This window comes from Diorhabda sublineata, chromosome 6, assembly GCF_026230105.1.
Source record: "Diorhabda sublineata isolate icDioSubl1.1 chromosome 6, icDioSubl1.1, whole genome shotgun sequence".
Taxonomy (NCBI): domain Eukaryota; kingdom Metazoa; phylum Arthropoda; class Insecta; order Coleoptera; family Chrysomelidae; genus Diorhabda; species Diorhabda sublineata.
Genome location: NC_079479.1, coordinates 1,165,372 through 1,193,199, shown reverse-complemented (window position 1 = coordinate 1,193,199; position 27,828 = coordinate 1,165,372). Strand labels below are relative to the sequence as shown.

The window sequence follows — 27,828 nt, the reverse complement described above, 5'->3', positions numbered from 1 at the left end:
AACATTAAAAATGAGTTTTCAGCCAAAAAATTCGATATAATACATTAAAAAGTGGGTACCACAAGTTAAAACAGTGACTGGAGTCTGTATGGCAGTTAACATCCTCTGTACAGCCCAGATTTGGTTCCGTTTGTTTCGTAAATCGAAAGGGAATTGATTTGGTATCATAGTACCGCAGTTTTAACGAGATTAACATCTTCAAACTTCCAGAATTGGTACCAGAGTTGGAAACAACTCGTTTATCGAATTTTAAGGTTGTTTTTGCTGCTTAAAACGTAGCTATTTGATATTTTATAATCAAGTAACATTAAAAATGAGTTTTCAGCCAAAAAATTCGATATCATACATTAAAAAGTGGGTACCACAAGTTAAAACAGTGACTGGAGTCTGTATGGCAGTTAACATCCTCTATACAGTCCAGATTTGGTTCCGTTTGTTTCGTAAATCGAAAGGGAATTGGTTTGGTATCATAGTACCGCAGTTTTAACGAGATTAACATTTTCAAACTTTCAAAATTGGTACCAGAGTTGGAAACAACTCGTTTATCGAATTTTGAGGTTGTTTTTGCTGCTTAAAACGTAGCTATTTGATATTTTATAATCAAGTAACATTAAAAATGAGTTTTCAGCCAAAAAATTCGATATAATACATTAAAAAGTGGGTACCACAAGTTAAAACAGTGACTGGAGTCTGTATGGCAGTTAACATCCTCTATACAGTCCAGATTTGGTTCCGTTTGTTTCGTAAATCGAAAGGGAATTGATTTGGTATCATAGTACCGCAGTTTTAACGAGATTAACATATTCAAACTTTCAAAATTGGTACCAGAGTTGGAAACAACTCGTTTATCGAATTTTGAGGTTGTTTTTGCTGCTTAAAACGTAGCTATTTGATATTTTATAATCAAGTAACATTAAAAATGAGTTTTCAGCCAAAAAATTCGATATAATACATTAAAAAGTGGGTACCACAAGTTAAAACAGTGACTGGAGTCTGTATGGCAGTTAACATCCTCTATACAGTCCAGATTTGGTTCCGTTTGTTTCGTAAATCGAAAGGGAATTGATTTGGTATCATAGTACCGCAGTTTTAACGAGATTAACATTTTCAAACTTTCAAAATTGGTACCAGAGTTGGAAACAACTCGTTTATCGAATTTTAAGGTTGTTTTTGCTGCTTAAAACGTAGCTATTTGATATTTTATAATCAAGTATCAATAAAAATGAATTTTCAGCCAAAAAATTCGATATAATACATTAAAAAGTGGGTACCACAAGTTAAAACAGTGACTGGAGTCTGTATGGCAGTTAACATCCTCTATACAGTCCAGATTTGGTTCCGTTTGTTTCGTAAATCGAAAGGGAATTGATTTGGTATCATAGTACCGCAGTTTTAACGAGATTAACATATTCAAACTTTCAAAATTGGTACCAGAGTTGGAAACAACTCGTTTATCGAATTTTAAGGTTGTTTTTGCTGCTTAAAACGTAGCTATTTCATATTCTATAATCAAGTATCAATAAAAATGAATTTTCAGCCAAAAAATTCGATATAATACATTAAAAAGTGGGTACCACAAGTTAAAACAGTGACTGGAGTCTGTATGGCAGTTAACATCCTCTGTACAGCCCAGATTTGGTTCCGTTTGTTTCGTAAATCGAAAGGGAATTGATTTGGCATCATAGTACCGCAGTTTTAACGAGATTAACATCTTCAAACTTTCAAAATTGGTACCAGAGTTGGAAACAACTCGTTTATCGAATTTTGAGGTTGTTTTTGCTGCTTAAAACGTAGCTATTTGATATTTTATAATCAAGTAACATTAAAAATGAGTTTTCAGCCAAAAAATTCGATATAATACATTAAAAAGTGGGTACCACAAGTTAAAACAGTGACTGGAGTCTGTATGGCAGTTAACATCCTCTATACAGTCCAGATTTGGTTCCGTTTGTTTCGTAAATCGAAAGGGAATTGATTTGGTATCATAGTACCGCAGTTTTAACGAGATTAACATCTTCAAACTTCCAGAATTGGTACCAGAGTTGGAAACAACTCGTTTATCGAATTTTGAGGTTGTTTTTGCTGCTTAAAACGTAGCTATTTGATATTTTATAATCAAGTATCAATAAAAATGAATTTTCAGCCAAAAAATTCGATATAATACATTAAAAAGTGGGTACCACAAGTTAAAACAGTGACTGGAGTCTGTATGGCAGTTAACATCCTCTGTACAGTCCAGATTTGGTTCCGTTTGTTTCGTAAATCGAAAGGGAATTGATTTGGCATCATAGTACCGCAGTTTTAACGAGATTAACATCTTCAAACTTTCAAAATTGGTACCAGAGTTGGAAACAACTCGTTTATCGAATTTTGAGGTTGTTTTTGCTGCTTAAAACGTAGCTATTTGATATTTTATAATCAAGTATCAATAAAAATGAATTTTCAGCCAAAAAATTCGATATAGTACATTAAAAAGTGGGTACCACAAGTTAAAACAGTGACTGGAGTCTGTATGGCAGTTAACATCCTCTGTACAGCCCAGATTTGGTTCCGTTTGTTTCGTAAATCGAAAGGGAATTGGTTTGGTATCATAGTACCGCAGTTTTAACGAGATTAACATCTTCAAACTTTCAAAATTGGTACCAGAGTTGGAAACAACTCGTTTATCGAATTTTGAGGTTGTTTTTGCTGCTTAAAACGTAGCTATTTCATATTCTATAATCAAGTATCAATAAAAATGAATTTTCAGCCAAAAAATTCGATATAGTACATTAAAAAGTGGGTACCACAAGTTAAAACAGTGACTGGAGTCTGTATGGCAGTTAACATCCTCTATACAGTCCAGATTTGGTTCCGTTTGTTTCGTAAATCGAAAGGGAATTTGTTTGGTATCATAGTACCGCAGTTTTAACGAGATTAACATATTCAAACTTTCAAAATTGGTACCAGAGTTGGAAACAACTCGTTTATCGAATTTTAAGGTTGTTTTTGCTGCTTAAAACGTAGCTATTTGATATTTTATAATCAAGTAACATTAAAAATGAGTTTTCAGTCAAAAAATTCGATATAATACATTAAAAAGTGGGTACCACAAGTTAAAACAGTGACTGGAGTCTGTATGGCAGTTAACATCCTCTGCACAGTCCAGATTTGGTTCCGTTTGTTTCGTAAATCGAGAGGGAATTAGTTTGGCATCATAGTACCGCAGTTTTAACGAGATTAACATATTCAAACTTTCAAAATTGGTACCAGAGTTGGAAACAACTCGTTTATCGAATTTTAAGGTTGTTTTTGCTGCTTAAAACGTAGCTATTTGATATTTTATAATCAAGTAACATTAAAAATGAGTTTTCAGCCAAAAAATTCGATATAATACATTAAAAAGTGGGTACCACAAGTTAAAACAGTGACTGGAGTCTGTATGGCAGTTAACATCCTCTGTTCAGTCCAGATTTGGTTCCGTTTGTTTCGTAAATCGAAAGGGAATTGGTTTGGTATCATAGTACCGCAGTTTTAACGAGATTAACATCTTCAAACTTTCAAAATTGGTACCAGAGTTGGAAACAACTCGTTTATCGAATTTTGAGGTTGTTTTTGCTGCTTAAAACGTAGCTATTTCATATTCTATAATCAAGTATCAATAAAAATGAATTTTCAGCCAAAAAATTCGATATAGTACATTAAAAAGTGGGTACCACAAGTTAAAACAGTGACTGGAGTCTGTATGGCAGTTAACATCCTCTATACAGTCCAGATTTGGTTCCGTTTGTTTCGTAAATCGAAAGGGAATTTGTTTGGTATCATAGTACCGCAGTTTTAACGAGATTAACATATTCAAACTTTCAAAATTGGTACCAGAGTTGGAAACAACTCGTTTATCGAATTTTAAGGTTGTTTTTGCTGCTTAAAACGTAGCTATTTGATATTTTATAATCAAGTAACATTAAAAATGAGTTTTCAGTCAAAAAATTCGATATAATACATTAAAAAGTGGGTACCACAAGTTAAAACAGTGACTGGAGTCTGTATGGCAGTTAACATCCTCTGCACAGTCCAGATTTGGTTCCGTTTGTTTCGTAAATCGAGAGGGAATTAGTTTGGCATCATAGTACCGCAGTTTTAACGAGGTTAACATCCAGAATTGGTACCAGAGTTGGAAACAACACGTGTATGGAATTTTAGGGTTGTTTTTATGACTAAATTGCTGCTTAAAACGAATTGAAAATGAATTTACAGCCAGAAAATTCGCTATAATACATTAAAGAGTAGGTACTACAAGTTAAAACAGTGACTGGAGTCTTTTACGAAAACTGCGTGGCCACAGCTTCGACACGGATGGATTCTTATCTAAAACGCGTTCGTTTTCAAAATTTTTGGTCGGTTAACACCGATACTATCAAAACTATTCACCGAAAAGGGAGAATCGATTTATTATATATGAATCGCAGCTATTTTATTAGGGACACCCGGTATATTCTTTTAAACGTGACCTAAATCATCGTTATGATTAACCCCAATTAAAGTATCTCAAATTTGGGTTTAAAACAAATATTTATTCGTAAAAAAAATTATCGAAATAGGGGATTTTGTTTTCTATTTAAATTTGAATCGATTTTGGGTTGGTAATAGTGAGTTTTGGTATTTTCTCGAAACAGCTGCGGTTGTGACACCGATACAACTGCAACCGCTACTCCGATTATTATTTTTGAATATATTTATTTTTGTAAGAAAAAAAAACGCGAATACTTTTTATATTCTCAATATTTATAATTCAGTTGGCGACTATTTTACATAACGTAGGCGAACGAGGTAAAAACAAGGCAAATATTATACATAATGTCCCCTCAAATAAAGTTATTATGTTTAATGTAAACATATACAGTTTTTTCGGTGCGACCCTCGTATAATATTACATAAAATTTATCACATTCAATTTCAAAGTTTTGTTTTGTCACTTTCTATAACAGAAAACAATTTTTTATATTAAATATTTGATGTCAGATATTACCAGAACGCTCTGTATATTATAAATTATTCGTGAACCGTATAATCAGCGATATAAATAAGTGGACATGACAAATAACCGAAAATAAACGCTATTAATACAGTATGAATTCTAAAATGCTGTAAATTGTTTGATGACTAATTTCGGAAAAAAAAAACGTAAATTTCTATTTTTAAATCAACAATAACGATTGTACTAAAAGCGAACAGAGATATAAAACCACAATAATATAGAGAGTGACCCTGTAAAAATATTAACTACTATCAATAATGTTTTAAACTTTATAACGAAAACCGAGTTCGTAATTATCGGCAACAGCGCCATTAATCACATCATTCATTCCTCGGGTATTTCCGTCAAAGACGTTTCGTAAACCCGTTGATCGGAAATTCATAGGAGGATTGTCCCAGAAGTATCCGGCCTGACCTAGAGATGGCTGTGCTCTCTATATATGCATATGTTTAAAGTTTGTTTGGCAGCCATTAATAGTGACTGTCAAACATTTCATTGAATGAATCTAAAGATGTGTAAAAATCATTGATTTTCGCTTATAATTATTTATCTTGATGTTTCGAATTAATTAAATTGAAATAAATTTTGCAACAAACTGTATATACATAACGCTAAATGTTAATTATATCACGACTAAATTAAATTTGCATTTCTATGAGCAATCGTTCTTCGTCAGATACTGAATCCAGTGTTGCCGAATGTCGTAGACTTGTTTTATATTAAGAGATATTTATTTTATTTCTTGATTGAATTATTAAAACTTGTTTTATTTTGAGCAGTATATACCTAATATTATTTACATATTATAATTAAACGTAAAAGCGATAATCAAGTAATGAAAAAACCATGTTTTGTATGGGATTATTATACATTTGCTATAAGATTTATTTATAGATAAAAAACAAAAAAAAAATCAACTGAGTTAATGTGTTAAATTGATATTATTATTCATATTGGATCGTTGAAAGGAAAATACATTAAGACCTTTGTGCATATAAACAATTATTTCTGTGTCGACAAATCGGCAACGTCGCGTTTAGTATTCCACGCGCACGTCATAATTCGATCGCTGCGTATAACGCATACACTTGTTTTATACAAAATGGCGAACGACGACGTAGTTTACGATTTTACCGATACAGCGTTGCCATTACGTAAGAAAAAAATTAATAATTCAATACGTTGTTCTTCTTTTTTGATAACAGTCGGTTTATTTCATTAATTTTATAGTTTATGACGTAATTGATTTAACAAAAGTGTATATTTATAAAATATTTAAACGTCGGCAACGTTGCTGGAAATATCTCGAGATTTGAATATAAAATTAAACATTTTTTCTACTCCAACGCCATCTGTCGTTATGAAAACATTCTTATTAACCTTATTTCAATGAAGTTTTAATGATGGCAATCGGATAGCTTCTGTCCAAGGAAAATTTTTGTATTTTCACACTAAATTGAATAAACGACTAACTATCTAAAGACGTGTATGTGTGTAAACGTTCAAAATTCATTCAAATAAAGTAGAAATATACGTTGTGACGTAAACGTAATAAAAAAATTGATTAAAAACTAACCTAACCTAACATTTATCGGTAAATCGTCATCCAAATCGAGGAAACAAAAATAAATCATTCAAATACCATCATCCATTAGCCTTTTCACAAAAGCAAGGCGTCTGAATGTCTAGACTCGACTATAAAACGTAATGGCAAATATTCTATTTTATATACGAGGTGTGGTTAATAAATTATTCGTGAACGTAAAGCTACAACTTGGGACACTCTTTATATACGTTGTTGAAATTCAGTTTTCAATTTAGCGACTATAAAAACGAAATTTTCGGATTAATTCGAATTAAACGACGTGTTTCGACTACTTATCAAACAACCGATTAACAGGTGCCAGTATACGCCCACGTATTTTCTCTTTTCGTTTAAATATTTATTATTTTTAGATTTACGTGCGTCAAAGTTGACGTGAACAAGCGTTAAATTGAAATTTTTATTTTATAATTCATAAAAATAATAAAAAAAATTGCTTGTAGAAGTTGTAGGTCGTAGAAAATAGAACGTGGGTCATCGTAGTTCATGGAAAGAACGCGCAGAGCACGTTCGCATATCTAATATCATTTTTTTACGATATTTGTACAAATTGTGAGGTTAGGTTAGGTTATTTATGTTTTGCATTCAAATAATTCGATCTAAATTATAAAATCTAATCAGGAAAAGCTTGATGTTTCTCGATCTATTTTCCTAGTGTTGTGATGTCTGTCCTATGTTGACAGTATCTTTACAACGATAAGCTGTCAACGAGGTTTTTATAAAATTTGATTAGATGATTTTTTTTTCTATACGTCATCTTATGATAAATTCTAATTAAATTCGATTCGCCATTATTGGATTGATAACGATCGGAAAATTGATTAAAAAAAAATTAACGTGGCTGTAATAGTTTTTACGACATCCTTAGCCTTGACGGGGACTGTTCCATTCATAATGTTGCCATATTTATATTCATATTAATAAAAAACTCAAATAGTATTGCCGTACATCGGTGTTGCCGTATCTCAAAATTTAATAGCAATATTCGTATAAATACATTTTTCTAGTAGTTAATATATTAAAAAAAAAATAAAACTTGGCAACGCTGCGTGATATATCTCGTGCTGTCATAAACGTGTACCACGTACATGTGAACAGATATGGCAAAGCTGTTTAATTGAATAATTATTATATAATAATAAACAAGAAATTTGTTTTTTTTTTATATATATGTAAATCGAATTGTTTATTTGACGTCTCTAAAATAATCGAAAAACTGCCTTAAACAACTACCGTGACCTAGTATCATCTGTTTTATAAATACGCCCGATTTTTTTTTATTCACATGTTCATTTAAGCATAAAAACATGGTGCTTTTCTCTATGGTAACCATGTGACGTTCAGTGATGGCTTCATTGAAACAGGACCGTCTCGACATTATAAAAATCGAAAATAAAACATAATATAATATATATTTTATTTATTTCTGCATAATATCATATTAAATATAGTCCGTTCATACATATAATTACGTTTTTATGTGGAAGTAAATATGATTAGGTATAAATAATTTCTGATACGTGTCAGGTCCTTAAAGTGGTTAAATTTCATTCATTCACGCCTCGTATATATTGATAGTCGAAATTTGTTTCATATTTCGAACTCCCTAACCTCTTTAATAACACAAATTCTGAACTATATTGCAAGTTCGTTAAATTTTGATATTCCCTATTGAATACTGATAAAATCAAATATTAAGTAGAAGGCAGACTTTGTATAGTTGAAAGTTATACACTTAGCCACACGTTTTTGCACAGATTTTGTGAAAATAACTGGAAGAGATGCTTATTATTTCAAATATAGCCAATACGAGGTCTGAAACACAAATATTAGGTTAAAATATTTATTATATTCGTCCCTTTAATAATTACATACATACTATCAACTTTGAAGGCCTATAATTCAAAAAATATTAAAACCGATGGGCTAAATATAACACAGACTATAAAATGATTCGATCTGAATTGAAAAATAGTATTATTGAGGCTCTAAAATCAATATTTTGGAAAATATAACCAAAAGTATAGGGTTATGTCATTAAATATGTCACAAATTGAGGTTAAAACTCAAAATTTGAAGACTGATAGAAAAGGCGTCGCAAAATCTGTTTCAGATTATCATTTTTGAGATTGATCCGTGATAGTATTTATATTTTTTTAATGTTTCTATTAAAAAAAAATGAGAAATTCATCTTCAAAAAGAAGGTTAGAATTTTCGAAAAAGAGTTTTATTAAAAAAATCGTACAATCGACAAAAATGTGAATATTGAACTCATATTTCACATGACTATTTTGAAACAATCAATCTATAAGTAGAAAAATCGGGAGATTGCTAACTGTTCACAATTTCGAGATATAATAGGTTAAAGTTAAAATATCAAAATTTGAAATTAAATTAATAACTATCAACTTTGGAGCCCTATAATTCAAAAAATATTAAAACCGATGGGCTAAATATAACACAGATTATAAAATGATTCGATCTGAATTGAAAAATAGTATTATAGAGGCTCTAAAATCAATATTTTGGAAAATATAACCAAAAGAATAGGGTTATGTCATTTCCGATGTCACAAATTGAGGTTACAACTCAAAATTTGAAGTTGCAAAATAAATTCTAGTTTCAGATTATCATTTTTGAGATTGATCCGTGATAGTATTTATATTTTTTTAATGTTTCTATTAAAAAAAATGAGAAATTCATCTTCAAAAAGAAGGTTAGAATTTTCGAAAAACAGTTTTATTTAAAAAATCGTACAATCGACAAAAATGTGAATATTGAACTCATATTTCACATGACTATTTTGAAACAATCAATCTATAAGTAGAAAAATCGGGAGATTGCTAACTGTTCACAATTTCGAGATATAATAGGTTAAAGTTAAAATATCAAAATTTGAAATTAAATTAATAACTATCAACTTTGAAGCCCTATAATTCAAAAAATATTAAAACCGATGGGCTAAATATAACACAGATTATAAAATGATTCGATCTGAATTGAAAAATAGTATTATTGACGCCCTAAAATCAATATTTTGAAAGATATAACTAAAAGTATAGGGTTATGTCATTAAATATGTCACAAATTGAGGTTAAAACTCAAAATTTGAAGTTGCAAAATAAATTCTAGTTTCAGATTATCATTTTTGAGATTGATCCGTGATAGTATTTATATTTTTTTAATGTTTCTCTTAAAAAAAAATGAGAAATTCATCTTCAAAAAGAAGGTTAGAATTTTCGAAAAAGAGTTTTATTCAAAAAATCGTACAATCGACAAAAATGTGAATATTGAACTCATATTTCACATGACTATTTTGAAACAATCAATCTATAAGTAGAAAAATCGGGAGATTGCTAACTGTTCACAATTTCGAGATATAATAGGTTAAAGGTAAAATATCAAAATTTGAAATTAAATTAATAACTATCAACTTTGGAGCCCTATAATTCAAAAAATATTAAAACCGATGGGCTAAATATAACACAGATTATAAAATGATTCAATCTGAATTGAAAAATAGTATTATTGACGCCCTAAAATCAATATTTTGAAAGATATAACTAAAAGTATAGGGTTATGTCATTAAATATGTCACAAATTGAGGTTAAAACTCAAAATTTGAAGTTGCAAAATAAATTCTAGTTTCAGATTATCATTTTTGAGATTGATCCGTGATAGTATTTATATTTTTTTAATGTTTCTCTTAAAAAAAAATGAGAAATTCATCTTCAAAAAGAAGGTTAGAATTTTCGAAAAAGAGTTTTATTCAAAAAATCGTACAATCGACAAAAATGTGAATATTGAACTCATATTTCACATGACTATTTTGAAACAATCAATCTATAAGTAGAAAAATCGGGAGATTGCTAACTGTTCACAATTTCGAGATATAATAGGTTAAAGGTAAAATATCAAAATTTGAAATTAAATTAATAACTATCAACTTTGGAGCCCTATAATTCAAAAAATATTAAAACCGATGGGCTAAATATAACACAGATTATAAAATGATTCAATCTGAATTGAAAAATAGTATTATTGAGGCTCTAAAATCAATATTTTGGAATATATAACCAAAAGTATAGGGTTATGTCATTAAATATGTCACAAATTGAGGTTAAAACTCAAAATTTGAAGACTGACAGAAAAGGCGTCGCAAAATCTGTATATGAAATTATTTCTACGCTAAATGTTCCTCATCAGCACAATCCTTTCCTCAAAATAGGCATTAACTGCCGAAATAACCTCTTTTTATTGGAAAATCTTTGATCGCCGAACCATTTTATCAAATTTTATTCAAATACGGCCGTTTTTGCTTGATTTCTTCGCCGAAACGTTGCAATAATACTCGACGCCTGCTGATGGAACGGTATTTGCCGTCTTCGGAGTTGATTCCTCCTTTTCAGTCCATTGTTTTGATTGTGATGGACCCACGTCCATTTCCAAACCCCTGGATGGAAATATCTTCACGAAGTTTTTTTTTGTAGCGTCTCCAAACTTTAAATGTCAGGCCAGTTACTTCTGGGACCACCCTCGTATATTAATGTCGTTTTCAGTTGTATATTCGGATCGTATTGAGCAAAAACTTTGAATATAGTTTTAAAAGTTGTTTTTTTGAATGCGTGTTTCATTAGAGCCGACTCTGAATCGATCACTGATACAAAAAGTCCCCTATGGAGTGAGTAACCGATTTAACCAATAAATTCGAAATCGGAACCAATTCAGGTGTGAGAGGTGGTGATGCAGCGGTCGTTGAGACTGTTTGATCGGCCGGCTGTGAAATGATCGCTCTAAGCTCTACAATTTATCAAATTGATTTTTCTCCAATAGACAATTTTAATAAAAATATCATTATTCGGAATTGTTAACTTTTTATTTTTATTATGTAATTTATCAATTTATTTAATTAGTAGGATCTGGCGCTTTTTTTCGAATTCCACGAATTTTGAGGTTATGTAAAAATACCTGAGATACTTTTTTGTAGAAAATTTCATACTTAACATTTTTCGTCCCGGCAGTTTGAGTCGAAATCCTCATAATTTTCGAGGTATTCGCAATTCAAAATGTTTTTGAGTACATGAACACATTTTACGGTGAACATTTTGAGGTTATGTAAAAATACCTGAGATACTTTTTTGTAGAGAATTTTGTGCTGTACATTTTTTGTTTCGACACTTTTTTTCGAATTCCTCATAGTTTTCGAGTTATTCGTGATTCAAAATATACTCGAGCGTTAAAACCCATTTTATAATGGAAATTTTGAGGTTATGTAAAAATACCTGAGATACTTTTTTGTAGAGAATTTTGTGCTGTACATTTTTTGTTTCGACACTTTTTTTCGAATTCCTCATAGTTTTCGAGTTATTCGTGATTCAAAATATTTTCGAGCGTTAAAACCAATTTTATAATGGAAATTTTGAGGTTATGTAAAAATACCTGAGATACTTTTTTGTAGAGAATTTTGTGCTGTACATTTTTTGTTTCGACACTTTTTTCGAATTTCTCATAGTTTTCGAGTTATTCGTGATTCAAAATATATTCGAGCGTTAAAACCAATTTTATAATGGAAATTTTGAGGTTATGTAAAAATATCTGGGATACTTTTTTGTAGAGAATTTTGTGCTGTACATTTTTTGTTTCGACACATTTTTTCGAATTCCTCATAGTTTTCGAGTTATTCGTGATTCAAAATATACTCGAGCGTTAAAACCCATTTTATAATGGAAATTTTGAGGTTATGTAAAAATACCTGAGATACTTTTTTGTAGAAAATTTTGTGCTGTACATTTTTTGTTTCGACACATTTTTTCGAATTCCTCATAGTTTTCGAGTTATTCGTGATTCAAAATATATTTGCCCGTTAAAACCCATTTTATAATGGAAATTTTGAGGTTATGTAAAAATACCTGAGATACTTTTTTGTAGAGAATTTTGTGCTGTACATTTTTTGTTTCGACACTTTTTTTCGAATTCCTCATAGTTTTCGAGTTATTCGTGATTCAAAATATATTTGCCCGTTAAAACCCATTTTATAATGGAAATTTTGAGGTTATGTAAAAATACCTGAGATACTTTTTTGTAGAGAATTTTGTGCTGTACATTTTTTGTTTCGACACTTTTTTTCGAATTCCTCATAGTTTTCGAGTTATTCGTGATTCAAAATATATTTGAGCGTTAAAACCAATTTTATACTGGAAATTTTGAGGTTATGTAAAAATATCTGACATACTTTTTTGTAGAGAATTTTGTGCTGTACATTTTTTGTTTCGACACATTTTTTCGAATTCCTCATAGTTTTCGAGTTATTCGTGATTCAAAATATACTCGAGCGTTAAAACCCATTTTATAATGGAAATTTTGAGGTTATGTAAAAATACCTGAGATACTTTTTTGTAGAGAATTTTGAGCTGTACATTTTTTGTTTCGACACTTTTTTTCGAATTCCTCATAGTTTTCGAGTTATTCGTGATTCAAAATATATTCGAGCGTTAAAACCAATTTTATAATGGAAATTTTGAGGTTATGTAAAAATACCTGAGATACTTTTTTGTAGAGAATTTTGAGCTGTACATTTTTTGTTTCGACACTTTTTTTCGAATTCCTCATAGTTTTCGAGTTATTCGTGATTCAAAATATATTTGCCCGTTAAAACCCATTTTATACTGGAAATTTTGAGGTTATGTAAAAATACCTGAGATACTTTTTTGTAGAGAATTTTGTGCTGTACATTTTTTGTTTCGACACTTTTTTTCGAATTCCTCATAGTTTTCGAGTTATTCGTGATTCAAAATATATTTGCCCGTTAAAACCCATTTTATACTGGAAATTTTGAGGTTATGTAAAAATATCTGGGATTCTTTTTTGTAGAGAATTTTGTGCTGTACATTTTTTGTTTCGACACTTTTTTTCGAATTCCTCATAGTTTTCGAGTTATTCGTGATTCAAAATATATTCGAGCGTTAAAACCAATTTTATAATGGAAATTTTGAGGTTATGTAAAAATACCTGAGATACTTTTTTGTAGAGAATTTTGTGCTGTACATTTTTTGTTTCGACACATTTTTTCGAATTCCTCATAGTTTTCGAGTTATTCGTGATTCAAAATATACTCGAGCGTTAAAACCAATTTTATAATGGAAATTTTGAGGTTATGTAAAAATACCTGAGATACTTTTTTGTAGAGAATTTTGTGCTGTACATTTTTTGTTTCGACACATTTTTTCGAATTCCTCATAGTTTTCGAGTTATTCGTGATTCAAAATATATTCGAGCGTTAAAACCAATTTTATAATGGAAATTTTGAGGTTATGTAAAAATACCTGAGATACTTTTTTGTAGAAAATTTTGTGCTGTACATTTTTTGTTTCGACACATTTTTTCGAATTCCTCATAGTTTTCGAGTTATTCGTGATTCAAAATATATTTGCCCGTTAAAACCCATTTTATAATGGAAATTTTGAGGTTATGTAAAAATACCTGAGATACTTTTTTGTAGAGAATTTTGTGCTGTACATTTTTTGTTTCGACACTTTTTTTCGAATTCCTCATAGTTTGCTAGTTATTCGCGTTCCAAAATTTTTTTGAGTTTCAAATTGTCTGTACTAAAAATAGTCCAGGTGAATCCTATTAATTTTTAGATTTGTTGACGAGTTTCGGGAATACGTAGCAGGGGGTTTATCGAAGCCAGTACAATCTCGAAGATGTTTCACGAAGAAAAAAAATTTCGATACCACTGATACAAATTAACAAAATTCCATTTGTGGAACTCGATTTTAAAATAATAACCATTCATTTGCATCAATTAATTCTAGTATCCACAACCCACATTTCTACGGCGATAAATTATAATGTAATTTTTTTTTTGAATTGCCAACTTCAACTAGCAGACTTATTGCAATAAGTCTCTCTTTATAAATTTATTGGTGTTGTCGTATATCAGTTCGGCACATTCGAAGTGACATGACGGCTTGTTATTCATTCCATCTACAACCTCAATACATTCCACCACAAATTAATTTATATTTTCAATTTGTCTAACATGATATCAAAATCAACAATAACTGGAGAAAAAGGCGAATACGAAGAACTACTACCGTTTATTATATAATACGAGGGTTGCCTTTAAAGTTTTTACCAAAAATGAAACTTATATAATACGAGGGTTACCAAAAATGAATCGTTTAAATTTTTTTCACAAGTTTTTCCTCGCTTTTTAATGATTCATTTTCTTCAATAAACGATAATCCAGCTGCCATTATCACCAAACAAAAGAGCCCCATCATTTGGCAAACTATTGATATAATTGTTTCCAATTTTTTCGTTTTTACGAATTTCTTCGTTACTTTAGCCCCGGGCCTTATAAATCTCGATCCGGTCCTGTCAAAAATATAGCGTCATCTATGTATTATTTGAAACAGTTACCGTTGGGTCTATACGAGATTGATTCAATTTCGTTAAATTGTTTTTTTCTTGGTGGAATATTTTAAGGCACTTGGCAAAAACTGTCTGAAGCAAAGACACTTGTTTCTCGCAGTTTTACGGCGAGTTTGTATGACGGATTTCTAGGTTTGAATGATTACTGTAAATAACTTGTTTTCATAGCCGAACAATATAAAAAAAGAAACGACAAACGCAAACGACATGCCTGGTATTACGAAACCGAAATATTATTAACGAACGGTTTTGATAATCACAATAAAATATTATTCCAGATATTTAAATTTATATTCAGAAATGATTTGTTATCCGAAAAATAATGTTTCGTAGAAAAATTCGAGACAGATATTTTAGTATACGAGGGTTGTCACTCAAGTTTTAACGTCGATCTTCAGGAAATTCAAAACCAGCGAAACTGGGTAGTTCGAAATGATGCTTCAACGCCGAAAGTCGAATCGTCAGTTTAATCCGCGTCGAAAGGTGTTTCGAATTTCTATAAACAACTCGAATAACACTCGTACGACCACTCGTTCACCATCGGTGTTGCCATATCTCAAAATTTAGTAGTATATTTCGTTATTTCGTATAGGATCCATGTAAAATCTAAACTAAACGAATTTTAATGTAGGAATTTATTAAATTTGGAATTCCCATTGTTTCTAAAAGCATCGTCGATATAATTTAGTTCGTATACAAATCTAATTAATTATAAGGCTCGATTTTATATTAAAATTAATGGGATGTATTTCAATTTGAAATTATAGAGCTTTCTAAATAATTGATTTTACAGCTTTTATTTTCAAAAACTCGAAAAAAATTAATAAAAAAAGAATTTTTTATAAAAATGCAGCGGAAACTCGATTAACCGGAGTAATTGTTGTCGTTGGGGAATCGGATAATCGAAAATCAGGATTTTCATCTTCTTGTATTCCTTCCCGTTTATTTATCTGCAATATTTAGTCATACGACATCATCTGAAAGCCTTGATCACAAGTGACTCAATTGATAGTCCGGATAATCGCGAATCCATATAACCGAGGGGCGGATAATCGCGAATCCGTATAACCGAGGGGCGGATAATCGCGAATCCTGATAACCGAGGGCCGGATAATCGCGATTTCGTATAACTAAGTGCCGGATAATCGCGATTCCGTATAACTAAGTGCCGGATAATCGCGAATTCGTTGACCGAGTGCCGGATAATCGCGATTCCGTATAACCGACGGTCGGATAATCGCGAATCCTGATAACCGAGGGCCGGATAATCGCGATTTCGTATAACTAAGGGTCGGATAATCGCGATTCCGTATAACTAAGCGCCGGATAATCGCGATTCCGTATAACTAAGTGCCGGATAATCGCGATTTCGTTGACCGAGGGCCGGATAATCGCGATTCCGTATAATTGAGGGCCGGATAATCGAGTTTTTACTGTATATAAAAAAAATTCGTGTTCATTTGGATACAATTAAGTTTCCTTTGGGGGTATAATTGAATCAGTATTTTTTCAAGGACGATTTTCTACAGCCTTTTTCATACCAATACAAAATAACACTTCAGGGAGCATCATCGTAAGAAAAAAATTCAATAATATATTTTCCGATCAGACCTCGTATATACGCATATTCTTATCGTACGAGGTATTGACTGATTTGTAGAAGCAATTATTTTGTGTCACTTTTTACGGCTTGACTGTGATTTAATGATACCAGATTTATTTATAGTTCGCGTATAGGTTATGTTTCATTCAATCGAACTACTCGATAAAAAATGATTTTAATTACATCAGATCCGGCTTTATAGAGAATTCGTTATCGTTAAATACGAGAACCGTTTTTTTTTTCTCAATCTCCGACAGGGTATAAAACAATAATTTTATTTCCCAAAGACATTGAGACGTTTGTCACATCTGTGGAAAAGCTCGAACCTTGAAACACCATCAATCATGAAGTTTTTCACTTGGAGGGAGCAGCAATAATGGCGGACACGTTTACGTTGCTGTGGCACAACGCCGACTGACCTCTGAATGTAAACAATGGCTTTGATTGATATCAGTTGACAGAGGCCGTGAAAATGGAAGTTAACAAGAGGATGTGAATACATATAAACGTAATTTGATATAAAGAAGAAGATTTCGTCAGTATATATTGATGAAAATATCGATATATCGATGAGAGAATATTTTTGTTCCGTCTGAAAAACAATTAGTTATCAAATTTTTGAATTATTATACAAATATTTGTAAGCATGCCAACAATTCGAGCTTGAAAATCAATCACTGACGGTCATTCATAACTATTTTTAACCGTTATGCTCCTAACGTGGTTGAAATAAAGATTCTCATCATAATTACATTGGATTTTAGGCTATTAACTTTACGTTGATAAACATTTGCATGATTCCAATAGGTAAATTAGGTATAGGGCGTTATTACCAACACGATAAGGTTATATTTAGACTAAATCTAACATGATTTGAATCTATGTAACGGTAGTAGTACGTATAAGTAATAAATATTTATTATAGAAGTCTTAAAGTGATTTAAAATCGTCGTGGACTCATTGTTTGCAGAAAAAAATCAAATATATTTATAATAGAAGCCCAAAAGTGATCAAAAATCATCGTGGACTCATTGTTTGAAGAAAAAAATCAAAAATATTTATTATAGAAGTCTTAAAGTGATTTAAAATAGTCGTGGACTCATTGTTTGCAGAAAAAAATCAAAAATATTTATAATAGAAGCCCAAAAGTGATAAATAATCATCGTGGACTCATTGTTTGAAGAAAAAAATCAAAAATATTTATAATAGAAGCCCAAAAGTGATAAATAATCATCGTGGACTCATTGTTTGCAGAAAAAAATCAAAAATATTTATAATAGAAGCCCAAAAGTGATAAATAATCATCGTGGACTCATTGTTTGCAGAAAAAAATCAAAAATATTTATAATAGAAGCCCAAAAGTGATAAATAATCATCGTGGACTCATTGTTTGCAGAAAAAAATCAAAAATATTTATAATAGAAGCCCAAAAGTGATAAATAATCATCGTGGACTCATTGTTTGCAGAAAAAAATCAAAAATATTTATAATAGAAGCCCAAAAGTGATCAAAAATCATCGTGGACTCATTGTTTGAAGAAAAAAATCAAAAATATTTATTATAGAAGTCTTAAAGTGATTTAAAATAGTCGTGGACTCATTGTTTGCAGAAAAAAATCAAAAATATTTATAATAGAAGCCCAAAAGTGATCAAAAATCATCGTGGACTCATTGTTTGCAGAAAAAAATCAAAAATATTTATAATAGAAGCCCAAAAGTGATAAATAATCATCGTGGACTCATTGTTTGCAGAAAAAAATCAAAAATATTTATAATAGAAGCCCAAAAGTGATAAATAATCATCGTGGACTCATTGTTTGCAGAAAAAAATCAAAAATATTTATAATAGAAGCCCAAAAGTGATAAATAATCATCGTGGACTCATTGTTTGCAGAAAAAAATCAAAAATATTTATAATAGAAGCCCAAAAGTGATCAAAAATCATCGTGGACTCATTGTTTGAAGAAAAAAATCAAAAATATTTATTATAGAAGTCTTAAAGTGATTTAAAATAGTCGTGGACTCATTGTTTGCAGAAAAAAATCAAAAATATTTATAATAGAAGCCCAAAAGTGATAAATAATCATCGTGGACTCATTGTTTGAAGAAAAAAATCAAAAATATTTATAATAGAAGCCCAAAAGTGATCAAAAATCATCGTGGACTCATTGTTTGCAGAAAAAAATCAAAAATATTTATAATAGAAGCCCAAAAGTGATAAATAATCATCGTGGACTCATTGTTTGAAGAAAAAAATCAAAAATATTTATAATAGAAGCCCAAAAGTGATAAATAATCATCGTGGACTCATTGTTTGCAGAAAAAAATCAAAAATATTTATAATAGAAGCCCAAAAGTGATAAATAATCATCGTGGACTCATTGTTTGCAGAAAAAAATCAAAAATATTTATAATAGAAGCCCAAAAGTGATGAATAATCATCGTGGACTCATTGTTTGCAGAAAAAAATCAAAAATATTTATAATAGAAGCCCAAAAGTGATCAAAAATCATCGTGGACTCATTGTTTGCAGAAAAAAATCAAAAATATTTATAATAGAAGCCCAAAAGTGATGAATAATCATCGTGGACTCATTGTTTGCAGAAAAAAATCAAAAATATTTATAATAGAAGCCCAAAAGTGATCAAAAATCATCGTGGACTCATTGTTTGCAGAAAAAAATCAAAAATATTTATAATAGAAGCCCAAAAGTGATCAATAATCATCGTGAACTCATTGTTTGAAGAAAAAAATCAAAAATATTTATAATAGAAGCCCAAAACTGATCAAAAATCATCGTGGACTCATTGTTTGCAGAAAAAATTCAAAAATATTTATAATAGAAGCCCAAAAGTGATCAATAATCATCGTGGACTCATTGTTTGAAGAAAAAAATCAAAAATATTTATAATAGAAGCCCAAAAGTGATCAAAAATCATCGTGGACTCATTGTTTGCAGAAAAAAATCAAAAATATTTATAATAGAAGCCCAAAAGTGATCAATAATCATCGTGGACTCATTGTTTGAAGAAAAAAATCAAAAATATTTATAATAGAAGCCCAAAAGTGATCAAAAATCATCGTGGACTCATTGTTTGAAGAAAAAAATCAAAAATATTTATAATAGAAGCCCAAAAGTGATCAAAAATCATCGTGGACTCATTGTTTGAAGAAAAAAATCAAAAATATTTATAATAGAAGCCCAAAAGTGATCAAAAATCATCGTGGACTCATTGTTTGAAGAAAAAAATCAAAAATATTTATAATAGAAGCCAAAAAGTGATCAAAAATCATCGTGGACTCATTGTTTGAAGAAAAAAATCAAAAATATTTATAATAGAAGCCCAAAAGTGATCAAAAATCATCGTGGACTCATTGTTTGAAGAAAAAAATCAAAAATATTTATAATAGAAGCCCAAAAGTGATCAAAAATCATCGTGGACTCATTGTTTGAAGAAAAAAATCAAAAATATTTATAATAGAAGCCCAAAAGTGATCAAAAATCATCGTGGACTCATTGTTTGAAGAAAAAAATCAAAAATATTTATAATAGAAGCCCAAAAGTGATCAAAAATCATCGTGGACTCATTGTTTGAAGAAAAAAATCAAAAATATTTATAATAGAAGCCCAAAAGTGATCAAAAATCATCGCGGACTCATTGTTTGCAGAAAAAAATCAAAAATATTTATAATAGAAGCCCAAAAGTGATCAATAATGCTAAACGGTGTCTTTATTTGTTCCAGCAATGGCACGCCGTCGAAGACCGCCCGAACAATCTATTATCGTCAAACTTTCGTGAAACTTCCTCATATATTGTATCCACCGGAACCCCAAAACAACCAAAATGGATCACAGCGTAAAAGCCATGACTTCTCCTCGAATTTTATCGAGATTGTTGAATCCGCACCGCTTCGAAAACGACGAACTCGAACAATTGTACCAACGCTACATCTGTAAATTGCAACATAGCAGCGTCGCGGCCGTTGTCGCGTTATTCGTCGTATTGACGTTTCTGTTGGCCAACCTGGGATTGGGGTATGCGCAAGCGGCTACCGCGCAGAACGTATACCATGCCGCGCATTGTGTACTTTTTGCGTTGTTATTGGGGTTTTTGCACACAAGGTAATCGATTAATCGATTAATCGATCGAAATTACACATCGATTATTGTATATTTTATATTCGTAGATTCATGCAAGACGCTTATCTTTTATGGGTCTGCTACGTCGTTCTATTTTTCCTGGCGACTTTTTGCGCTTTAGCTCTGCCGCTTTATCCGACGTTATCGGCCGCCAAAGTGGCCGCAGAAGGTACCTGGCAAGTGGTGTTCGTCGTGTTTCTAGCTTACGCCATGATGCCTTTGAAGAGTTACGTCGCCGCCGTATTCGGGTTCGTATTGTGCGCCGCTCACATGGCCGTGGCCGCCATTTTCTCGACGGAATTCCACGATCTAATATGGCAACAGGTAAGATTTCTACACACATTAACAAAAAAACTACAATCGTAACCAAGAAAGTTTTCGCTTAACAAAAAATATCGATCCAAACATTTTTGTTTTAGTTTTCGGTCTAATTTCGTCGCTGGTGCATCAAATTCGGTCCGATCTTCATCCCAATTAGATTTAAGTCCAATTTCGACGCGGTATCGTCCTCTAAGTCCGTTAATCCTCCCGCTCCACCTCCTCCAAAAGGTTCTCCAGGTCTTCTCTAGTCCTCCATCGCCACCATGCAGACTTACTTTGAAAACAGACCGGATCCCCATTAATCATCAGTTGGGTAGGGATGGGGTTAATTTGGGGCTAGTAGCTGGTGGTTTGGACTCAAGGTTACCTATCTTAAGTCTTCTTCTAACTGTTCAACCACTCCTCGAGTTTCTCTCGGATCTAATTGGACTTGAACGCCACTTAGAGGCTCTCGGTAAAATCTTGAAACGGCAGACTGACCTTGTAGCTTGAACATCGGAGATGCGAATCGATTGACGTTTGACATTTGACATTTTAAAAGCATAAAAACGTCATTTTGAGGTTGTGTTCGGTTGTTTTGCGATATTCGAGTGTCGATTTTTTTTTATCCCGATCGAAAAAATTGTAAATTACAAAAGTTGAATCCAAAATTATCGTTGTTAACGTCTATTTCAAAGAAAATATACAATTACGTAAATAGTATTGTTTTGTGTTTATTTACAATCGAATTTAAATTCTGATTAGTTTGTTTGTCGATATTTTCAACTTCGAATGAAGGTTTTTCGTCTCCATACATTAATGTAGCGAAATAATTATTCAAGTATAACAAATAATGAATGAAATTAACAAGCTATATTGTCCATATATAAAAACATTCGAATTTGAACAAATTATCATCAGAAGCGACGTAATTAATCATAATATTTTGTTTGTGTTTGCGTTTCGATAATCAACGAATATATATATATAGGGTGTGTCATGAATAATTCTTTTTGGAAACGCTTCTTTAAGACTTATTTCGAAATATCGATTTTTCTTTGGAAACCAAAGTCTTTAAATGGGACTTCCTGTATATTAAATTCGTATCTATGTATAAAATAGTATGTTAAAGTTGTAAATTATGATCTGAAATAAAAATATTGAACACGGCATTTTCGACCGTGTTCTATACGTGTTGGCACTCGACTAAGATGTTTCTCATCCTCTTTATTGGACGGATTTTCCTTCCGGGTCAACAAGGAATCCTCTCTCCACAGATTGCAATTAATTTCAATGGAATTAATTGTTCCCGGCATGTCCAGTTTCGCTAATTAATTCCTGGTAGCGTACAATAGACTTTATCGACATTAAAGCATATTGTATAATAGGGAAATTTGATTGTTGTTGTTGGTACACCTGTTAAATGTCAAAATTGTCATTCGTATGTTGGTACCATTGGATAAAAAGTAATATCCGTTGTACCATAGGCGTGCATTATGAAAATTGTTTGATAGCTTGGATAAAACAAAATTACTAAAAATCTATTGAAATTAATTGAATATTTCGATCTTTCCGGTCGTCGACGATGTTGCCGTTTGGCGTAAAACCGCCTTAATAACCGAAATAAAACGATTTAAATTGAAATATTGTTTGTTTATGACTAATTTTCGTTGCAGCTGATTGCAAACGTCGTAATTTTTTTATGCGTAAACATTGTCGGTGTTTTTATGCATAATTTGATGGAACACGCGCAGAGAAAAGCCTTTTTGGATACAAGGAATTGCATAGCCGCCAGATTGGAAATGGAAGATGAAAACGAAAAACTGGTAAAATTATTCGTCCACTTTTCCACGCACTTTCTACAATATTACCCGGATGGTTCCAGAAATACCTGGCCTGATCTACGGGCAAGATGGATGCCAGATTTAAGCCCCTCGGATTATTCTCTGTTCTCGAACTTATTTTGGAAAGCTTGTCGATTCTTATAATAAAAAAAGTATCGTCGGGTCAGGTACTTCTGGAATCACCCTCGTACACAGACATGTCCTCGATTCAAATATTGGTATCATAATAAAAGTTGATATTTGATTCCAACGTGACGTCATATCGCGCGTCTGTGTATCGATAGTTGTAGAAAACAGTGTTGCCGAATCGGCAAAAAAAGTGTTGAATCTACGCTAGAATTTATTTAATTGTTTCATTATTTATTGATAGGAAAGACTCCTTTTGTCCGTATTACCCCAACACGTGGCGATGGAAATGAAAAATGATATAATTTCTCCAGTCGAAGGGCAATTCCATAAAATTTATATACAGAAACATGAAAATGTCAGGTAGGTTTTCGAAATATTTAAAATTCATTGTCATTACGATGTTTTCTTTTGAATTATTTCACTGATTGTTTAAAAATAATGATTAAAAACTTTCTAGTAAATTATTATTTATCAATAGCAAACATTATACAGGGTATATCGTTTGAAAATATTTTTTTTTTTCATAGCATTTTGATAATATTTAAAAATCACGAAATTATTTTCTAGAATCAATTATAAAGTGTGGGTAATTTATGAGGAATAGCTCCATGATTTATATTTCGAGGCCAAATCACGTCACTAAACACTTAAGGCCTTGTCACACTAGCGGATTGCGAGCGTCTCCGAACCGGAGCGGGCTCGCAACGATCAGCACCGTGGGCGCCATTTTGTACGTTTAATGCGAGAAAATGGACGTAACTTCAAACAATCCATAATTATACGAGGATAGTTGATATTATTTTTGGCAAAGTGACGTGTGTTATCGTACGAGGGCCATTCGAATTGTTTACAAACGTGAAAAACGTCCAAAAACATGTGACATATCATGAGATCGAGGCAAATTCTATTTTATTCGACGATATAAACGTTTTTTGACGTCGTTGTTCGATAAAGGCCTTGTCACACTAGCGGATTGCGAGCGTCTCCGAACCGGAGCGGGCTCGCAACGATCAGCACCGTGGGCGCCATTTTGTACGTTTAATGCGAGAAAATGGACGTAACTTCAAACAATCCATAATTATACGAGGATCGTTGATATTATTTTTGGCAAAACGACGTGTGTTATCGTACGAGGGCTATTCGAATTGTTTACAAACGTGAAAAACGTCCAAAAACATGTGACATATCATGAGATCGAGGCAAATTCTATTTTATTCGACGATATAAACGTTTTTTGACGTCGTTGTTTGATAAAGGCCTTTTCACACTAGCGGATTGCGAGCGTCTCCGAACCAGAGCGGGCTCGCAACGATCAGCACCGTGGGCGCCATTTTGTACGTTTAATGCGAGAAAATGGACGTAACTTCAAACAATCCATAATTATACGAGGATCGTTGATATTATTTTTGGCAAAGTGACGTGTGTTGTCGTACAAGGGCTATTCGAATTGTTTACAAACGTGACAAATCATGAGATTGAGTCAAATTTGTTTTATTCGACGATATAAACGTTTTTTGACGTCGTTGTTTGATATTTTTACAAAAACTAGTGTCAAAATTGTGTCATTTCGACAAATTTTTCTTTATTCTAGTATATTGTTTGCCGATATAGTTGGTTTCACTGTTTTGGCGTCTCAATGTACAGCGCAGGAATTGGTACGACTGCTTAATGAACTTTTCGGACGTTTCGATCAACTTGCTAATGTAAGTTAAACTTTTACGAATATTTTTTTAATATTTGTGTTGTATTTTCTTCTAAATTCGTTCGAGGAATGAAAAAGACGAATCTCATTAGAAAAAAATCTATTAAATTCTACATTAATCTGCAAAAATGTTTTTCGTGATTAAGAAAATTGGTGTTCAACACCGATACGTTCATTTATAGCGTTTTTATGGCGAAAAAAAAAGGATGATATATACAACCGCCATTTCCACCATTAAGACCGATTATAATTGGGATAAAACACGCAAAAGTTCGTTTAGTACGGCGGCTTGTTATCATTTGTTATTTGCGTCACTATTTTTTTTGGTTTTCAACATGTTTAACAACTTTGAATGCTGTTAAAACTAATTAGAACAAATTTGAGGTGATAAAATCTTGTTTAATCGAAAAACAAACCGAATTTGTCTGTTTTTTCGAGCTGATGTTTTTTTTATAAACCTGTATAATGATAGAGATGGTGACAGGTGAAAGTTTTCTTGTATATTTAAACTTGTAATGAGTAATTGCTGATTCAAAAGTAATAAATCGCAATATATTATTATTGTTATAACTCAAAAGGTCTTAATTTTAATATTTTTAAAAATGTGATGAAAATAAACTATTATTTGTGTCAAAAAACTGCATTTTCGAAAATATATCGAAATTTATTTTCAAAATTGCCTTTTTCCAAAAAAAATCTAATATTTCTCTATAGATTATGCCCTTTTTCAAAAACATACTGGAATTTGACATTAGGTACAGCCCTTTAAAACAAAGCGAAATTTGTCATGTGCCCAAATTTCTTTTTAAGCTTCTTTTTTCAAAAAAGAAACCAAAATTTCTCTTCAGAAGATACAACTTTTTAAAACTAATCGATTTTTGCTTTTATTATTTTGTTTTTCTAAATACAAGTCAAAATTTGTCTTTAGATATCGTCCCTTTTCAAGAATATACCAAAATTTGTTTTTTAAATTGCTCTTTTTCAAAAATAAAACAATACGTCTCTATGGAATCTACCCTATTTAAAAAAAAATCGAAATTTGTCATTCTAAACTGCCCTTTGTCAAAAAAAAATCGATATTTGTCATTCAAAACTGCCCTTTGTCAAAAAAAATCGAAATTTATCATTCGAAATTGCCCTTTGTCAAAAACAAACCGATATTTGTCATTCTAAACTGCCTTTTGTCAAAAACAAACCGATATTTGTCACTAGAAACGACCCTTTGTCAAAAAAAAATCGAAATTTGTCATTCTAAACTGCCCTTTGTCAAAAAAAAATCGAAATTTGTCATTCTAAACTGCCCTTTGTCAAAAAAAAATCGATATTTGTCATTCAAAACTGCCCTTTGTCAAAAAAAATCGAAATTTATCATTCGAAATTGCCCTTTGTCAAAAACAAACCGATATTTGTCATTCTAAACTGCCTTTTGTCAAAAACAAACCGATATTTGTCACTAGAAACGACCCTTTGTCAAAAAAAAATCGAAATTTATCATTCGAAATTGCCCTTTGTCAAAAACAAACCGATATTTGTCATTCTAAACTGCACTTTGTCAAAAAAAAATCGGAATTTGTCATTCGAAATTGCCTTTTGTCAAAAAAAATCGATATGTCATTCTAAACTGCCCTTTGTCAAAAAAAAAAATCGAAATTTGTCATTCGAAATTGCCTTTTGTCAAAAAAAAATCGAAATTTGTCATTCTAAACTGCCCTTTGTCAAAAAAAAAATCGAAATTTGTCATTCGAAATTGCCTTTTGTCAAAAACAAACCGATATTTGTCACTAGAAACGACCCTTTGTCAAAAAAAAATCGAAATTTGTCATTCTAAACTGCCCTTTGTCAAAAAAAAAATCGAAGTTTGTCATTCTAAACTGCCCTTTGTCAAAAAAAAATCGATATTTGTCATTCAAAACTGCCCTTTGTCAAAAAAAATCGAAATTTATCATTCGAAATTGCCTTTTGTCAAAAAAAATCGAAATTTGTCATTCTAAACTGCCCTTTGTCAAAAAAAAAATCGAAATTTGTCATTCGAAATTGCCTTTAGTCAAAAAAAAATCGATATTTGTCATTCGAAATTGCCCTTTGTCAAAAAAAAAATCGAAATTTGTCATTCGAAATTGCCTTTTGTCAAAAAAAATCGAAATTTGTCATTCGAAATTGCCTTTAGTCAAAAAAAAAATCGATATTTGTCATTCTAAACTGCCCTTTGTCAAAAAAAAAATCGAAATTTGTCATTCGAAATTGCCTTTAGTCAAAAAAAAATCGATATTTGTCATTCTAAACTGCCCTTTGTCAAAAAAAAATCGGAATTTGTCATTCGAAATTGCCTTTAGTCAAAAAAAAAATCGATATTTGTCATTCTAAACTGCCCTTTGTCAAAAAAAAAATCGAAATTTGTCATTCGAAATTGCCTTTAGTCAAAAAAAAATCGATATTTGTCATTCTAAACTGCCCTTTGTCAAAAAAAAATCGGAATTTGTCATTCGAAATTGCCTTTAGTCAAAAAAAAATCGATATTTGTCATTCTAAACTGCCCTTTGTCAAAAAAAAAATCGAAATTTGTCATTCGAAATTGCCTTTAGTCAAAAAAAAAATCGATATTTGTCATTCTAAACTGCCCTTTGTCAAAAAAAAAATCGGAATTTGTCATTCGAAATTGCCTTTAGTCAAAAAAAAAATCGATATTTGTCATTCTAAACTGCCCTTTGTCAAAAAAAAATCGAAATTTGTCATTCGAAATTGCCTTTAGTCAAAAAAAAAATCGATATTTGTCATTCTAAACTGCCCTTTGTCAAAAAAAAATCGGAATTTGTCATTCGAAATTGCCTTTTGTCAAAAAAAATCGATATTTGTCATTCGAAATTGCCTTTAGTCAAAAAAAAAATCGATATTTGTCATTCTAAACTGCCCTTTGTCAAAAAAAAAATCGGAATTTGTCATTCGAAATTGCCTTTAGTCAAAAAAAAATCGATATTTGTCATTCGAAATTGCCCTTTGTCAAAAAAAAAATCGAAATTTGTCATTCGAAATTGCCTTTTGTCAAAAAAAATCGAA

The 27,828-nt window shown here is 31.3% G+C and overlaps 1 protein-coding gene across 4 annotated transcripts in view; it reads left to right on the top strand.

Moving 5' to 3' along the window:
• The window catches only part of LOC130445191 (Ca(2+)/calmodulin-responsive adenylate cyclase), a 100,847-nt gene that overhangs the window by 6,562 nt on the left and 66,457 nt on the right, over positions 1–27,828 (top strand). For all 4 annotated transcript variants that reach the window (XM_056780734.1, XM_056780733.1, XM_056780732.1 and 1 more), the window contains exons 2-6: positions 20,403–20,781; positions 20,847–21,123; positions 22,776–22,925; positions 23,314–23,432; positions 24,664–24,775. In XM_056780734.1, the coding sequence (XP_056636712.1) occupies positions 20,504–20,781; positions 20,847–21,123; positions 22,776–22,925; positions 23,314–23,432; positions 24,664–24,775 (936 nt within the window). In that variant the 5' untranslated portion in view covers positions 20,403–20,503. The remainder of the gene's footprint in view (positions 1–20,402; positions 20,782–20,846; positions 21,124–22,775; positions 22,926–23,313; positions 23,433–24,663; positions 24,776–27,828) is intronic.